The sequence below is a fragment of the Drosophila tropicalis genome, unplaced genomic scaffold, assembly GCF_018151085.1.
Source record: "Drosophila tropicalis isolate 14030-0801.00 unplaced genomic scaffold, ASM1815108v1 contig_878, whole genome shotgun sequence".
Classification (NCBI taxonomy): domain Eukaryota; kingdom Metazoa; phylum Arthropoda; class Insecta; order Diptera; family Drosophilidae; genus Drosophila; species Drosophila tropicalis.
This window is the reverse complement of record NW_027173374.1, coordinates 16,228,636-16,247,079: the sequence shown is the minus strand read 5'-3', so window position 1 is coordinate 16,247,079 and position 18,444 is coordinate 16,228,636. Positions and strand designations below refer to the sequence as shown.

General features: G+C 39.5%; 3 protein-coding genes across 3 annotated transcripts; 1 reads left to right on the top strand and 2 right to left on the bottom strand.

Annotated features, from left to right (window-relative positions):
• The first annotated feature begins 67 nt into the window (after positions 1-67).
• On the top strand, positions 68-5,719 carry Nasp (Nuclear autoantigenic sperm protein). The gene is given in 6 exon segments (XM_068299282.1): positions 68-229; positions 3,679-4,035; positions 4,119-4,272; positions 4,275-4,719; positions 4,779-5,056; positions 5,122-5,719. Coding segments are annotated over 5 exon segments (1,485 nt in total). The 5' UTR covers positions 68-229; positions 3,679-3,715; the 3' UTR covers positions 5,410-5,719.
• Positions 1,386-2,806, bottom strand: LOC137584086 (uncharacterized). The gene is given in 2 exon segments (XM_068299331.1): positions 1,386-2,337; positions 2,408-2,806. Coding segments are annotated over 2 exon segments (579 nt in total). The 5' UTR covers positions 2,544-2,806; the 3' UTR covers positions 1,386-1,894.
• LOC137584046 (uncharacterized) lies at positions 5,623-17,804 on the bottom strand. The gene is given in 5 exon segments (XM_068299281.1): positions 5,623-6,038; positions 6,100-6,301; positions 6,303-6,644; positions 6,646-7,730; positions 17,567-17,804. Coding segments are annotated over 4 exon segments (1,494 nt in total). The 5' UTR covers positions 7,345-7,730; positions 17,567-17,804; the 3' UTR covers positions 5,623-5,787.
• Between the last annotated feature and the right edge of the window lie 640 nt (positions 17,805-18,444).

Here is an 18,444-nt window from a genome sequence, read left to right as displayed (position 1 = left end):
GGGGTATGAGAAAACATCGATAAATCTACAAGTTTCCGATATTTCGATTTCAAATTTTTTGCCATCTCTGTTTCTCCTCGTATTGCGCGCTCGCGGTCGTTTTTCGCGAATTTTTTATTGGGATTAGCAATAATTACTAATTTTGTTGTGTTTATTGTGCGTATTTTAAAGGATCTTACTATTTTATCATTCATTGCTTTGAGAGCAGACAACAAGAAGTATACAAGAAGTAAGTTGCTTAATGGTCCATGATGGCAAAATGCCTGCACATACACACAGACGCATGTACACGCGAATTTGCGAATTTCATTTTGTTGGCCCGCCGCTTGTTGGTGTTGTTGGGCTGGTGTGTTTTGTATGTGCTAAACATTAATTAATTGTCGCATTTTCAGTTTTGCAATAAAAAAAGATACACATGTGAAACGTGTTGTGGTTTATTTGCTTTAAGTTTATAAATGGCCAAATTGCGTTGCCGGTATCAGTATTGGTGATTGTTGGCGCGGGCGAATGGCGGGCAACGATGTTTATGCCCTGCAAAATTTGTGAAGTAGCGAGTTTGCAAAAACGGGCAATAAGTATCAACGAGATTGTGAGTGTCACTCAAGAACGTAGATTGGGAATTTGTCTAACGTATAAACTCCATGAGTGATGATAGATAATAAACGCACTCGCACAGGTGAATGAACCTTTTTGCGTTGTTTTGTAATCTTAACTGTTTTTTATTTTATTGTGAGCGAAATGTTTAATTGTTTTAAGCGCGAGCAAACAAACACCCACACCAGTGTCTCGGTGGAACACGCATTCTGCATACAGTTAGCCATTGATCTTCGATGTACCGCCCCCCACCTCCAGTCTCCGCGTTCTCTGGTCGTATTATTTTTTGTAAAATCCTCATTATTTGTGAGTTCATTTGCATGTTTGTTTAATTTTTGTTCATTCCACGGCTGCAAAAGCAGCGGCAGTGGGAACACATGTTATTGAACCTTTTGCGTTGCTCTCGAAATTTGTCATATTCATACAATTCTTTGTAAAAACACATTTCAACGGTAAATGTTTATTAATAACCACTGCGAAAATAAGAACAATTCTTCATTTTGTCATTTTGTTTTAATTTTTTACAATTTTCTTTGGTTTTCTTTTTTGTTTTGTTATTTTGTTTTCTATATAAGGCAAAGCGTTTGCATAAAAATACACTTGTTGATTTTCCGTTTTTGTTTTAACTTTTAGCATAGCATATGCTTCTAACTCCAATATAATAGAACTTTGTTTTGTAAACCTTTTCACTTCTTCACTTGTATAGTTCTAAAGCCACTCTATTTGATCTAATTAATACATCTGCTATAGGTTATCGTGCACAACTGTACAACGACTTTCTTGTCTTCTGCTTTTCTTTTTGTTTGTTAATTTAGTTTTGTTTAAATAAATTTACTAGGCAAGTAAAATAGTTGTTACTAGAAAGCGCTCCAAAAGCAAAAGCCTCAATAGGTAATTTCTTAGATTTGCTATAGCAATAGTTAGATTGGTTGTTGTGTAGGTCAGTGTAGAAATTATTGAATATGTATACATATGTTTGTATGTATGTACATATGTACGTATTTATACAAAAAGTTTGTAAATTGAATTTACATTAAGGTAAATTGTAATATGTAAATTAATTAATAATACATAGGTATAAGTACATATTGTATAATTTAAGTAAGTGTATTATGTATAAGAACAAGGCAATTTATTTAGTTTTGTGTATGTTGTTGTTTGCATTTTTGGTTCATCTCCCCAACATTGCTAACTAAATGTACATTGTAAGAGAAATCATCGTTCAGAGAGAGGGGAGGAGTGGAATCGAAATAGTGAAATAACAATAAAACAGAATATAGGAGACTGGGGACACGGCCGCTCAAAGGATGTATTTGCCCTTACCCCGATGCTCCGCTTGCCGCGTCGACGATGTAGCGGCTGCCAGTAAGAAACTAGAGCTACCATTACTTGAGCTGGTAGTACTGCCATAGCTTCCGTAACTGGCATATCCAAAACCGCCGCCGAGCGGCAAGGCGTTTAGCTAAATCATAAGAGCCGAAAACGGATTGTAGCGCATGATCTTTGACAGAAGGATCCAGAGTACCGATGTTATGGCGCACAGAACTACTCCACCCCATCCCAAATCCAGACTCCACGAAGTAAGGAAAATGCGTGCTCCCAAGAGGGGTTTGGCCATTATCGCAACGCCACCAGGGCGCGCCACTATGCCGTCCACAGTGCCATCGTAGTCGCTGTCCAGCATGGGGCGGCCCTGCTGTCGCTTAAAATGGATGATCATAAGCGTAAACAGGGCAAACAATGCTATTCAAAAACATTAAGAGAGAGTGATAAAATCCAAATACCAATTGGGAAGTTCATGACCAACACTTACCAGCAAGGAGATACATTACTCCTGTGATCAAAATGGCGCTGATCTGCCTTTGGCATACTCCAAAAGCTCCGACCAATGCCGCACTACCCAATATAATGAGGCATACCAATGAGCAGGATATGGAGAGATTCTGCATTCCTAACGGAATTAAACACACGAAAAATCAGTTTTGTCCTATGCCTGACAAGAATTTTTTGGGATTCAGTGTACAGGGGAAATATCGCCAGTATAGATTGATTTAAGCCAAGCTAAGCTTATGTTGAAGAATGATGGAGAAGCAGTGCGGAAATGCAAATGAATCACCCAGTATTTGGTATAAAGTCTAAAGCCGTAATGGTCATGGTCATGAAAAGCTTACTTAATTTCACATCCGGTCAACTGACATAGAATACCCACAATCCTAACACCCGTAAAACCAATTACCCAATAGACTCTCTGCCAGAGACAACGGCAATTAAATCTCATGTGGCCCAGCGCACACAATAAAAAACGAAAACTAAAGTGGCCATTGCCTCGACGGTGGGAGTCAGGTAAGAAATAAACGAACGAGGCATGCCACACGGTGACCTATTTTCTTTTTCCTTTTTTTTTGCGTGCCTTTTGCAACAGAAATTCTCGACATGAACATGGTTCATCTACTTGTCGGTCGTTTGGTCGGTCTGTCCCATCTATCTATGATGTAGGGGAACGGGGCAATAATATAGACAATACGGAGATTCCGCTGGCAAAAGACTTGGCTAGTTGCTGGTGGTAATTACATTAAACTACATACAATGGCAAGGACATACAATATGTACATTCTGTTTTTTGTGTCCTTTTTGTTCATTTTTATCTGTGATATGCGCTCAAAGGATTTGCGGTCGCGCACAGAAATGGGATTTGTGGTAATGACTTGTGAAATGTGCGACAGCTTGGAGCTACAAATTTTAAGCCAGATGAATGCGCAACTGAATCATGGTGAGCCACAGAAACTACAAGATGCGGTGAGGTGTTGGCGTGAAAAAAGCAATACGGCGTTAAGTAAAGAAAAACAGTGGCCATTTTTAGTGGTCGGTCTACATACATCAAAAGTGACGTCTAGGGTACAACCTACATGGGGTTTACGCTGACGCTGGCATTGGGTTAAGGTGAGGGTGAACTGGGAATGGGGGATGGAAGGGCTTATTGAAGACGTGGTTACAATAAAGCAAAAAAATTTAATAAGCTTAAATACAACAAGAAATACGTAATTTTGTACCATTCATTCATACATATCCTCCTCTCGCCTACAGATCACACTCATTTTACTGGAAGGGAAAGCTATTCGAAATGTCCGCTGAAGCTGAAGCTATTGTGACAGCGGGTGCTGCCGATGCATCTGATGAACCTATTAAGAAAAGCCTAGATCCTGTTGCTGCTACCCCGGACACCACACCTGATAATGGTGTGTTGGACACAGAAGGAACCGGCAAATCCGAACAAGACAGAGCCGAGAAAATCCTAAAAGCTAAGGAGCTATTCAGTCAGGGATCTCGCAACTTTTTGGTGAAAAGCTATGATGAGGCGGCCGATGAATTGAGCCAGGTGTGCCAGATATACGAGGAGGTCTACGGCGAGTTGGCTAACGAATTGGGACAACCTCTTTTGTTGTGAGTAATTAATAAAATGAGGGGGGCGAAGTACAATATGATGATTCACATACTACATATAATATATTTTACGTCCTACACAGATATGCCAAGTCGTTAATTGCCATGGCTCTCGATGAAAACAAAGTGATTGATGTGCCTGATGATGCGGGCAATGAGGATGACGATGACGAGGATATGGATGATGCCGACGACGAGGAAAAAGCAGAGAAGTCCAAGTCAAATGGAGCCGCAAGCACAATCGACAAAAAAAGTTGGAGAGTGTCAAAGAGGGATCGGGTTCAGATGAAGCTGATTCCACAGGAGATGCCGAGCAACCTAAATCAGAAACTGCTAGCAAGAAGCCACCAACCGGAGTCGATGAAGTAAGCAGCAGCAATGGAGGACCCTCTAGCAATGATGACGACCGTCCTAGCACTTCGAATGGTGAGGCAGCTGCTAGCACCAGTAATGGTGCCGCTACAGCCAACTTGGATGTAGAAGATGAACAGATGGAGGATGAAGCTGAGGCTGAGGAAGGAGTCAGCGGTAGTCTTCAATTGGCATGGGAAATCTTAGAGGCGGCAGCCAAGATCTTTTCTCGTCAAGGCCTTAGTGGTCTTACGTATTTGGCTGAAGTTCAAACCGAATTGGCTAATATTGAGTTTGAAAACGGCATCTTGGATGCAGCACGGGAGGATTATGGTAACTACAAGTCAAACTCCCTAATTGAGAACATCTTACTCATCGATTTTGTCACACAGAGAAAGCGCTGAAAATTCACGGCGAATTGCCCACTCAGAATCGTCGTGCCCTGGCCGAATTGCATTACAAAATTGGCTTAACCTATCTTATGCAGCAGCTCAATAAAGAAGGTGCCACTGCCTTGCGTAATTCTAGTGCCCTGATCGAAGAGGAAATTGGGGAAATAAAGAGCAAAGACGAACCTACTGAACGTGAAAAGAATAATATGCTCGATTTGGAGGAAACGAAACAAGAGATTCTTGCCAAGATTCAAGAGATCGAAGAGATGCAAGCACAGGTAAGGATCCATTAGTTTGCTAGAATTTTGAGGGAAATTTGAAGCAGGAAATTTTGTAATTTTAGACTATCGCTGAAGTACGAGCCGCCTTGGATAGCTACATAAAGCCCATGAGTAGCGGTAATGGCGAGGCAGCTGCAACTTCATCCACGTCCTCGTCCACCAATGGAGCATCAAGTTCTTTTTCTTCGTCTGGTGCAGCAGCAGCGACAAGTGCTGCTTCATCGTCTGCCATTAGTAGCAGCTCGACCAAGCCCACAGATATAACGCATCTGATTAAACGCAAGAAGCCCGAAGAGCCCAGCTCAGAGGCGGAAGCCTTGTGCTCTCCAGCCAAGCGGCCAGCGGTTTAGAGAAAACAAACATTCCAGTTAAACACTCACACACATATATCGGATACTTAAATTCACACATACACACACACATACAAATAACACATAAAATTTCTATCCAATTATTTATGCTATTTCTGTTTTTCGCTATTTTCTAAAACAATCTCTATAAGTCTGTAAGATCACAATCACAATTTAGTGCTAAGTGCGTATCATAAAAAATGAGAAATGTTTTCATATTAAAAAAGAAGATAAAAAAGAAAAGGAAGGAGGAATGATAACCGAAGAGAGCGTTATATAAACAATAAACGTACGGGAAATGCCTCAAAAATTGTGGAGTAAAACTAATTGCTAATCAAGTGAGGAGGATTAAATGGATAGGATCAAGGCTTGCACCCCTTAATACGTACTCAGATGTGGCTGCAGTGTGACCTGTGACTCACTGTGCTGCCAATCGTTCCGCTGTTCCTCGCCGCGTGCATTCTCCATGGAACCGGCCAAATAATTAACGCATGGTGGTGCCCCACGCGGAAATTTAGGATTGCGTCGCAGTTCCTGTAGCTGCTGCATGTTTAAGTCAATGCACAGTGTCCAAATTCCACCATGCATTGGCACCAAGAATACTGAATCACGGCGAAATCGATGATCGGCTGAAAAGAAAATAAAAGAATACAAATTTTCGGTTTTTTAAAAGTGTGAAGAAAACCTTACCCCTTTTATCGGGCTTAAGCATGGCAACTTGTTCGTCCAGCAGCCACTCCAAATGCAATCCTGATCTATTCGAATAGCGGTCCAAACTATTTCGATCCCACGTAACATGCTCCCAATGGTCAGTCATAATTGCGGCACACAACATGGCCGTGGCACTCGTTGTCATCAGCAGAGTTACAAAAAGGAAAAGCACCGGAGGGGGGGCCCATACAACAGCTGGAACAGCAAGCGCTGGCTCCAGCAGCACTGCCCATGCCGAGACCTTCCATGTGTGAGCCAAGTGAAGTTGGAGAACCTGCGCCACTACCACTGCCCCGTCGTTGAATGACCTTGGCACAACTGTTCTGACGCAGTAAAATGCTATTGCTTCTTCTCAGGCTCTCAACGGCTGCTGCAGCAGCTGCAGTTGTGGCGGCAGATTCAAATTGCAAGGAACCTCCGACCACAGAGGAGGGATGCTCATAAATACTATTATGCCGGCTTGGGGCGAAATAATAGCATGTGGTTTGACGCGGTTCTGTTACCTGTTCCCCCCCCAGTCGGAGGTGGCAAATCCTCATTGCTGCTGGAGTAGACGATCGACTGCTTGAATTGATTTGAATAGCAGTTCTGTTTGAAAGACTGCAAATTCTGTTGGGGCTGCTGCTGCTGCTGGACGTAGAGTGCCTCGTAGTCACAGTGATGGGGATTGCGATAAATGACTGGCCAGGATCGGGTGGTCTTCGAGTTGTGGCTATATCGATTGGTCGTTGTTGTGCTGGTTGCTGCGATTGCGGATGACTGGACAATGGCGTCACTGGGTTCCTCCACTAAGGGGGTCAGCTCGTTGGGAGGTTCACCTGGGTCCGAGGTGTCCAGTGGATGCTTCTGGTCTGGTTCGATTTCCTCGTGCTCCTCCTGACGCTGCAGGACGCTCTTACTTCCACCGGCTGCCGCCGCTGTCAAGCTGAAATCCTCCTCCTCGACCAGAGTGGCATTGCCTACGCCAAAGCCTGGCGAGAAAATCGTATTAGACGTCGGCTGTGATCGACTGCGTAGCAGAGCAAAGTGTTTGGCTTGAGCATGAGCATTGTTCTGGACTTGAAAGGTGATCTCATGACGAGGATGGCTACCGCCGCTCGTTGGCGATGTGATGTTCACTTCTGGCACTGCACAGCGTTGGGCCGTCACCTTGTAACGGCTCCCGCTGGCATGATGGCCACCGCCCCCGCCCGCGGCCCCAGCCCCCTTTGACTTGGAGCGCATCAGTCATAAGTCACTCGAGTCTCGCTTCTTGATCTTGTTTAGGCTCATGTGGTTCGTGGTGGAGGGTGGTGGGCGATGTGATGTCAGATGGATGTTGTTCTTGTTTTGTTTTTGCTTTTTGTGTGCGGCGCCTAAGAGTCTACTATGCAAAATGGAACTTTTTTGGTTTGTTTTTTGAGTTTTTGTTTTATATTATAAGGTTTTTCTTTGTGGTGCCACAATTCAAAAAATAATTTCTACTAGCGGCTTTTGTTCTTGTTTGCTATTGTTGTTACTGTATTTGGTAGTTGTTGTTGTTGTTGTTTAATTTGTTGTAGTTGTTGTTGTTGTTGTTGTTGTTCTTGTTTATCTTGAAGTTATCTTTTGACTACGTTTTTAGCTTGAAGCTATATTAAAAAGGAAAAGAAAAGAAAGTAGAGAAAACAAATGTACAACATGAGTTTCGAAAAGAGTTCGAACAAAGAGCAAAGGACAGAGACAGTAAGAGAATTATAGGCGGGTCCAGAGAAATGAAACCAGGAAATTTACCGCGTTAAGTATGCAATGCAATTTTTAATAAGAAAACTATAAAAAACTTTCTGAATATTCTGCTGTGTAGGCAGTACTTATTTATAGTTCTTAAAGGTAAATTGTTCTGCATTTCACATCCCTACATCCGCAATTGTATATATTATTAGAAAGGTGAGACAAATTGTAGCAAATGTGCGTAAAAAGTGATGCTAGAAAAATCATACATAATTTGTGAGTGAAAAATGAATACAGAACTACTTACACACATATACTCAAAAGTAGGTAAACAATACAAATAAATAATTGCTAATGTGTTCTAACCAAAAAGGTTGTCATTAAATGAGCTTCCATCTTCAGATCTGTAGATTTAAAGACAAACTGAGCTGTTTGATAAAAACTTTGGTAAAGTTTTAAATTTTCATGCTTCCTTGAGTATCCGTTTTTACATCCGACTAACCCCAGATGCCAAAGTACAATAGCGAAGTTAAATTAAATTGCATTTGAAATTCCGATGTGCAAGTTTAGTGAAACTAATTTAATTTCATAGTTTTCCCATTTTCATACGCGAAATTTTGCTTATTCCCGAAATGCTTTTTTGCTTTTCTTTTTTCGTTGGTTTCTTCAAGTGCCACCTGAATGAATGAAAGTACCTAAAAAATTCAATTGTACTCAGAGCGCGACCCGAATCCGGTGGCTGGCTTTCTAGTTCCTGCATTTTATATAAGGTTCAGCGGAAATCCGTTGGCATGGTGTGTGCTACCGAGAAGGAAGGAAAGCACGGAGAGGGAGTGAGTGCCTGAGTAACCTACTGGACTGCCAACAAATTGAATTTGCTGAGTGTGCCAGGCCATTAGGAGTGGAACGATGGCCCATTACCGGGTACAGTGCAGCAGGTGTAATGTTTCGGGGCATAGAAACCCAACACTCTTTGTCATATATGCGGTCATAGGGCCAACCACACATTCACCCAGTTTCCAAATCCCATTTGGATGTATTGCAGTTTTTCTCGTTGTTGCCATACCCATCAAGTCTATAGGACGGAATGCAGTATCTATGATGGCCAAAACGTGACGAGAGGAATGCTTTTACAGGTATTTTGTGCTCTGCATAAGTTGGTCTTGGACTACCTCCAGGGTATTTGAAATTTGATCAAATAGGGCGAGTAATTTTGTTGTTCTTTCTGTTTGTGGTCAGCAGCTGGGATTGCAGGAACTGTGACCAAAAAGGATTTCTCTTGGGGTTTTGCCTTTATTAAAAAATAACATTATAATTGCCGACCCGTGTAGAATATAATAAAACGCAATTAGAATGAATCAGAACTGGAAACGGTGTACAACTGTATTAATTTAAACAACTTTAAATTGAATAAGCATTGAGGTTTCCTTATACACGCGTGAAGCTCCCAAATGTACTTGCATACGCTACAGCAAATCATTTGCAAGTCACTCACATCCTGTGATTCTCACATTGGCTTTTAGTCGCCTGGCACGTGCCTGGCCTTGTCTATCTGCCAGGCCGTTCATTTCTGATAAATTTTTAACGAAAATGAAATGAAAAATGGGCAAGCAAAACTGTTGCTCGTTTACATAATTGATCAACTCTACATCGTACGTGTGTGTGTGTGGAACACACGCACATTGTGCTGAATCTCGTCCTGTTCCCGGTCAGTAGGTCATTATTAATAGCCGACTGAGCTCTTAACACAAATTAATTAACACGAATGGAAAATTGCTGTTGTTGTTGGCGCACAAACTGTTTCATTTTCATTTGATTGAGTTATGGGGCAAAAGAAAACATGATGCACAGAGTTGGCGAGGGAGCCGAAGCCGAACTAGAGAGCGACATAATAATTTGGTTATCCAGATGAAAGTTGCCCGCTTGATAGGCGACGCTTGCCTGGACCTGTCTTCAATGTCACAGTCTTACGCAATGCAATTGGGAACCAACACGTTCCACACTCAAATACACACACACACACACAGAGAGAAAGGAGCACACGTAAAATTGCCTTTCAGACCCCCATATGATGCTGGTGCTGCATCGTGTACGTGAGTGTTTTACGAAAAGTTTGCTGAAAATGCAACAGCAACGTGTTCATGGACGGAGGTAACTGACTAGCTGAGCGATAGAGCTCTTCCATGTTTACAATAGCAAGTTTAAATAGACAAGACTGCTCTTACTGTTTATTTTTCAAGTGGGTAAATTGCAGCCAATGTTGTTTCTGAATTGTGTATAAACTATTATTTTTAAAAGTGATGAAACTTTCAGCAGTTACCGATCTCATATGTATGTATTCCAAGCAGACTCTTTTAAACGTGAAATTATATTAATTATATCTAAAATATATATGTACATATGTATAATTCTTTCTGCAGAGTATAGGGCTAACAGTTTTATTCATGTAATTAAAGGGAGAATCAGCACACCCTCACACACACATACACACAGTCTTGACTGTGACAGGCAACTTGATTGCAAGTTTTGTTGTTGTTACAGTCGGCCGCCGCTAGTCGCCTTGACCAACCACAGGAATAAAGCCAACAACATGAACAACAAAAACATTTTTACCCCAACGGGTCACCATGAATTAGCTGTCGAGCTAGACAGCCACTCCCTTCTCCTCTTTCCCATTTCATTCTCCCTCTTACCCTGAGGCTCTTCCCAACACTCCTCTTTTTGCTTCACCCTCACTGTGTACATGACGCAATGCAAATGAAAAATAATGCGCACACATTTGGAAACCACAGCGAAAGAAAGTAAAAAGAAAAATATAAAAACGAGAAATAAAAAAGAAAATAGCCAAAAAGAATGGGGAATATGCTTTAACCCCATATTCCCCATTCTATAGCTGGAGGCCGCCGTCTGGAAACGCCGCAAAAGTTTTCTTCTGTTTTATTTGCTTCGCAAGCTCTTTTGCACTTTTAATTTTAGTTTTGCCGAGAGTCGTTTTTGGCGGTTTGTGTGCGAAATCGGATGCGGATGCGAGTGCGAATGCAACGTGCCCAAGACAAAGTTCTCAAGGAATTTGCAAAAGCTGCACCGTCCAAGTTATTTAGGATTCATCGAGTAGAGCCAAAACAAAAAAAAATTAAAGTTGCAAGCTATAAAACTCGTAAGCTAATTAAAACAAATCGTTAACAATTTCTTGGTAATTATGGCCAAATGTCACAGACTCTGCTAAAGTAAAAAGTCAAATGTTTTATTCGTTCACAGAAATTTACACAACAAGTTTTCAGAAATTTATCCTATATATATGTATGTAAATATATGTGTAGCTTCTTAGTGGCTTACTAATTTACTTTACTTAAAGCAAAGTGAAAGCACTTATATAATAATATAGGCTAAGCCATCACTTATTGTTAGATATCTCTATCCTTTACAGAAGCGATTAATAAATTCCCAGCTAGACATGCTATATAATTTACCAAGAGCCATTACAATTAGTTTGCGTATGTGTATGTGTGATGTCGGACATTTGGTGAAATGACACGGCAAAACACACTCACACACTAGAGTGGGACTCCGGCACACAGAAAATTAATGGGCTGTCGTGTAGTCCCATGCATATGCCGAGCGTTTCTATAGAAATAACAACGCAAAAACAAAAACTAGATAAAAGCAGTTAATTTTGTAAAATGCCACATGTGGAAAGATGGAAAGAAGGTTGTCCTGTTGCCTTTTAGTTTCCCCTTTTTCCTTTCATTAATGGGTACTTTCGTTTGCCACAAACTATGTCAAAGGTCAGCATTCAGTATATTTATTTAAGTGATTGCATGAGCACAGGGCTGGTGTGTTAGAGGACAGTAACCCAAATCACTTACTAATTACAAACTGAATACACTAAACACACATACATTTATGCATGCATGTACATATGTATATGTCAACGCAAGGGGTACGCATTCTCCCAGGACTCGAATTGGGCCAGTTTTCTCTCCATATTTAAACACTTGGCCATTTGCCCAAAATCTGAACTTCACTTTCACCAAGCAATTTATTTGTCTGTCCAAAGCCTATAGGGAAGTAAAATGCATTCAAGGGCGCCAGTTCTACATTTACTTTAAGGTTATTTATAACATTCATGGCGCCTTGTACTAGATAGGAAATTTTTATGCGAATTTTGGCTAAGGAGCCAGGAGTCATGCTCAAGGCCAATGTCGTAAAGTTTTGCTTACGGAGAACACTTTTATGACAGCGTAAGAATCGAGTATTTTGTTTACATATATTACATGTATGTATATTAATGCATACATGTGAATACACGAAATTGGCAAAAATGTGTTCTAAATATTGAAATCTAAAAATTTTATGTCGATTTTTGTTCTTCTTGTTTAAAATTTATGTAGTACTTTGGGGCTATGTTTCCATTTTCAATTTTAACACTTTCAGCAAGCGAAATTGATCTCAAGAACACCTCATCCATTTTAGTGGCCATGTCAAGTGGCGTCAATTTATGGAAGCAGCACATTGATAAGGATGTCAAAATGGGCGACACTTCTAAGCTCATTAGGCTCTAAAGCGGCTCATTGGCATTCTGGCAATCAATGGAAGTTCAAGGTTCACGTGAGGTAGGCGGGAAAAGAAATATAACATTATATGCACCTGCCAGGGGCGTATGTACGTTGTGCTAACTCAAACGAAATCTATACAACAAGTTTTTGCGTTCAGAACTTTGAAGAAAGTGAAATAGTTTCTGTCAATAGAAGCAGTTGGATGTGAGGACGATGATGTCAAAGGTTGTTATCGTTGTTGCTGCTTCTGGTGGCATTTGGGTCAATTTCAAAAATTTATGAGGCAATCGTCAAGACATGACAATGCCAGCCGCATTGTTGAAGTCAAAGCACATAGTGGGATGGGAGCACAAAGAAACAGACGGTCAAAGACAGTGGGGGAGGATGAGTGGATTGCCTTCTGGTCATGTTTCGTGTCTACACGTTTCTCCACTTTCCATTCTCAAGGCAGGATTACTCGATGGCTCCCTGCAGCTTGAGCTGCTGCCGTTTCTGCTGCAGTGCAAAACAAAATTTAAAGAACTCAAGGCCACAAAATGTCAAATTGAATATAAATATATGTATATTGGACTCAGCTTGCGCATGATGCAGCACAATTTTCGTTTTTGGGTTGATTTTTGGTAATTTTATCGACCAATCGATTGCTGGGTGCAAAGGCAATTTCACAGTTGACTTAGGACCTAATGCCATCAAAAATAAATCGCATGTCATGCCCACCCACATAAACATGAATTTACTCTTGTCTACCCCATACAAAGATCCCCCATGGGTATGCAACAATTTTTTGTTCGAAAAACATTACTTATACGCCGCGTGGAGTAAACTTTCCAAATGTTTGTTTTATATTTGTTCATTGTAAACATGTACTGAACGAGGAACACACGATATCACAAGTCTTCAAGGACCTTGCAATATTATACTAAATACTTAGCTGCCTCACTATTATTTTATTCACTATTTAACCAATTCCGTAAGAATTCCGCAGCTGATAATAATTGTAAAGTGAACAAACGGAAAACTCTATTACTAATACAAAATATTATAAACTTGACGTTAATGTAAATGTAACGCTGACTCATACACACTCTCGTAGCTCTTCAAAACAGAAACAAAAAAACCAGCAACTTGATTTCCAGCCAAAAATAAAACCAAAAACAAACAAAGGGGAGCAAGAGCTATGAAAACAAAAATAGAAAATGACATAAACGCAAAGGACACGCGCCATGTCACGCGCTGCCACGCCCCGCAATGCGCCATTTCTCAAATGCATTCAAGTGCATGCAAATGCCATGATGACTTGCTCCTGACTTGCTTCTGACATCGAGTTATGACTTTGTCCGTCAACAACTTGAAAAAAATTATGCTAAATTATGCAGTCGAGCGTTCTAATTGTTGTCTAGAATTAAATGCAAGCCGCACCGCACAAATGAGAACTTTAAATTTGCAACTTGGAACTTGTTTTTATGGCCAACATCACGCAACGGCAGCCGCATACAGTTAGGGACTTAAATGGTAGAAACTGGACGAAAGTGTATAGCTATGGCAACAGCAAATTTTCTCTTAGGCGCCGGCATTTATCACGATTGCCACTAATCGATGGAAATTGTCGAACTCTTGGCATTTAACCTAAACGAAACGAAAGTTTTTCCTTCTTTTTCCTAAGACAACTAAAAATTTAGCTCCAATGAAACGTGTGTTTAGCTTTAGCATTAGGTGTAAAATACAGGCGTTGGTTTTTTTAATTTATAGAGTCATGAATGTTATTTTCAATGACTTTAAAATATAATTTTTAAAAAGTTGGCGTGGGTCAACAAGCCGTGCTCCATCATGTGCCCATCTTGAGCACGAGTAAAATTGGGTTTTCTGTTGAAACACAATTTAAGATAACACAGCATAATATCCCATTAATATTCGTTTAAAATATATCTATTTTAAATAGAACAACTCAATTTGCAATCAAAAATACAACTGAATCAATGAAATATTTAAGCACTTCAACAAAGTCAATTGACCAATTTGCTCGAACAACGAGGCGTATGAAATTTAAGCAGAATAACAATTGTTTGTCCGCTTCTGGCGCATTTTTTTTTTTTTTTGCTTGTTGTTTGTTTGCATAATTCAGTAAACTCGTATGTTTGGTCAATGGGGCACAGCGAATTGGTAAACACATGGACACATGAAGTCAATCAATTTAAAGCCGGGTAACATTTTAAATCAATTCGTCGAACACTTGTAGCATTTAAGAAATCGAACAGCCAACACGGGCTGTATATTTGGGCTTAGTTTGGACTCTTTGCAAGTGTGGATGTGTGTAAAGTCGAAGGTCAAATCACGCCATTTATCAAGTCATGGCCATTATTGCTATTGCCCTACAGAAGCAACTTCTTTGCACCCATCTTTCAATCAGCTTTCGTTCAGTGGATCTTTTAGTCCAACACATGGATATAAATGCAGAGGACTGTCTGATTGTGAGACATACATACAGATACACACATTTTATATAGCTGTTGTTTTGCCAATTTTCAAATACGAAATTCAATTGAGCATTGAAGAAGAAGTTTCCTGCCGAAAGCATTGGCATTTTTAAAATACAAACATTTATACAGAAATACCAAAGCATTTACAAGTTTGACTTCTTCTTGGAAGTTTTCTTTCTTTTTTATATTCTCGTTTCACAAGGGTTGCTTTTAAAGTTTTCGTTGAGAACTCTACAAACGTTTGAAAGTATCTATCCATGTCTTGACAGATGTATATTAAATTTTAATTAATCACGATAATTTGATGTAAAACCATATGTAGTTTATATTTATCAGTTAAATCATTTTCCGTTAACAAGCAAAGTTCTTAAGCTACCCCAAGAAATGGCTAATTTGCTTTCTGCTGACTCTATACAGACACACCAATCCTCATTTTCAATATAATGTACATTATTTGAAATGGCCATTTTATACAAACTTATATATAGATGTGTATACTTGTTCCTTTATATGAATGTATGTACATACACATATACATATGTATATGTTTATACAATTTGTGTCTTTAGCTTTTGCTTTGGCTTCTGTATTGGCTTCTTGGCGAATTATTAATGCCACTTTGCATAATGAAAAGTTAGCCAAGTTCAACATTTTCTTTGTTATTGTTAAACTTGTTGTTGCTCTTGATATTATTATTGTTGTTGTTGTTGTTGGCGTTCTCGCTGATACTTGTCGATGTTGGTGTTGTCGACGAAAGCTTTTCAAATTAGGCTAAACAAAAATGTCGCATGTCTTGCCAAAATACATGTAGGAAAGGAAAATATTTGAAAATGAAAAACAAATATTATATAAAGACCGTGTATATAGTGCCATATATTTCTCGTTTGCCTTCTTGCTTGGCCATGGCCTGAACGAACCGCAATAATGGTTGCGACTGTTGTTGTTGTTGTCTTTGTTGTTGTCGCTGTCGTCACGTCACATGACAATGAGAAGCAATAAATCAAAACTTGCCAACATGAAATTAATACTTACGACCCGACTCAAGTCTATAAAAGTAATTTTTGCATGATTGTCTTTAATGATTTGTTGCCTTTTACTTATTTCCTATATGTATAAAATACAGTCCCAAAATGTAGGCAACACTTTTTTTAAATTGCAATATGGGTTGGCATTTAATCCCTTCTTCAATAAAGCTTTTTTTATTATGCGCTATGAAAAAAGTTTTGTGTGTTAAACACAAGGACAACATCGTGTCAAACAATGACAACAATACGTTCTATGCCAACCTATACTAAGAACACATAAAACTTCTATAGAGGCAAACAGAGAGCAAAATTCTTAGATGCAGCTGAGAGTACATATCACAAACATGTGGGGCACGTAGCGTGTAACTCTCTGGCATGTTGGCCTTATGTCAAATGCTTCGATTTGGCCTCCCCTTTTATTGAACGACATCCGCAGGTGGCGATATATGACTGCCATGCCAGCCATGCACAATGCCTGCGTCACTGGGACCCCCGCTGCCATTGGCAACCATTAATATGAATTGTCAGCAGACTATTCTTTGAATAAGAAAATTGTTTTTATTCTGAATCAGAGTTATCATTACAACAGGGTTTCATTTCACAAAAGATAAACTCTTGATCGATGGCAGAATCTATGGATAGAACGAACTTTGCTTCCATATTTTGATGGACTTTTCTTTACAATGCACTTTGCCCTTTTAACGCCAAAGCTTAGCGGATGGCGGTTTTTTGCTATGGAAGAAGAATTCTTATCTCTTAATCGTATGAAAACTTCATGGCATCTGGACGTTGCCAACAGCAGAAACACAGGCAGAAGTAGGAATAGGACAGTAAAGAGTCTGACATGCCATAACAAAAAGCAAATTATATTTTCATATTAAACGACGTATGAGTAATCCTCTACATACACACGCAGTCATCCACATGGAATGATGTCGTCGTGTCTGACAGTTGTCCGTCGTCCGTTTCTGTGTGTCAGGCAATTCTGTCTACTTTTTCTCCGTTTTTCTCTGTTTCTTCCTCTCCCCCATAAGTCTCAGTTTCATTTATTTATAGACTTAACGAGAACTGAACGCTAATGTCATTTCCATTTGCATGACGAGATTGGCGTTGGACGTGGTCGTCGAATGACATGAGAACCAGAAAGCGATTGCCAGACAGGAAATGTATAATACATATTCTAATTCAGAATCCTAGTTATGGAATACCGAACAACTCCGACGTAATATAAATATGCATTTGGCTTTAAATTTCAAATGGTTAGTAATTTAAAACTCGATTCAAATTAAATGACAATTTAAATGTTTGTAATATATAAAAGCAAGTGCTAATTCAGATGGGATTGAGATATATGAATGTAGGTGGACCAATAAACTTATATCAATTTGATAGGTTTCAAAAAGGTGCTCAAAAAAATACTTAAAAAATCAACATGCACTTGATTGAAACTTTATTAAACTAATTTTTAAAAGCTGACGTGTCACGGGTTTTACAATGCATTCGGGTTTGGTGGGTATATAGTTAAGGTGGAATGGTAATGCTTGTAGAGAGTAGGATATGATTGTATAATGAGGGATTGTATTTAAATATATTTAAATGTCATTATGTAATTAGCACACAGACAATGCAAGCACTTAGACTTAATTAATTAGTTCTTTTTATTAATTTGAAAAGAGAAATACACTCAGTCAACACTTACGTAAAACTGCAACTGTAAATCACCTAATTGGTCCTATTCAAGTAAATGCAATTTGATAATGGTTCTTTTTTGTTGTTACTAATTTGGAAACGTATAAGTAAGTATATATATTTCATGCATGGGCAACTTGTCCCGCTCGTTACTTTCAGGCGCAACACCAACACAAACACAGGCAAAACACCAAAGATATATGTACATATATGTATGTATGTATATATACAAATATAGTTATATGTACATTCGTATGTACATACTCATATACTTATAGCACACACATAGCAAAGCAACTCAAACACAAGCGTAGCCCGGCTCCAATGGCTCCAATAGTTAAGCGTAGACAAACATGACGTAAACCTCACAAAAAAAATATTGCTGCTTTCTCACAAGGCGACATAATTTTGGGAAGAAAAACCAAAATGATTAATAAGTTTAAGAGTCCAGAATGTCTTTTGAGGCTATTTGGAGATAATTCCTGTATTTGGTTAGCTGGAATTCAAGTTATATTTGTCTTTAACATCTTCCTTGTGAAAAGGCGTTGAAGCGGCAGGCGTCAGTCAAATCAGAGGTGTAGGCGCATAGACCAAGAGGCGTCGCGGCATCAAGGACATTGAATACACAATAGAAATGAGCAGAATAGCAATGAACGACACCACAAACATCGAATATGAAGATATTGTTAATTTTTTAAAATTCCTTATTATAGATTACACAACACTGAAAATATGCAACAGCAGGATATGCAGCGTTGCCCTCACTTTCACTTTCACAGCTACAACATTGGCAGCATATTCTCTTAAGTATACATAAGGCTAATTCGAGGCTAAAAACAACACTAAAATGCTAGCTAGCCGATATTAGCCGATATTTGTTGTTGTTCC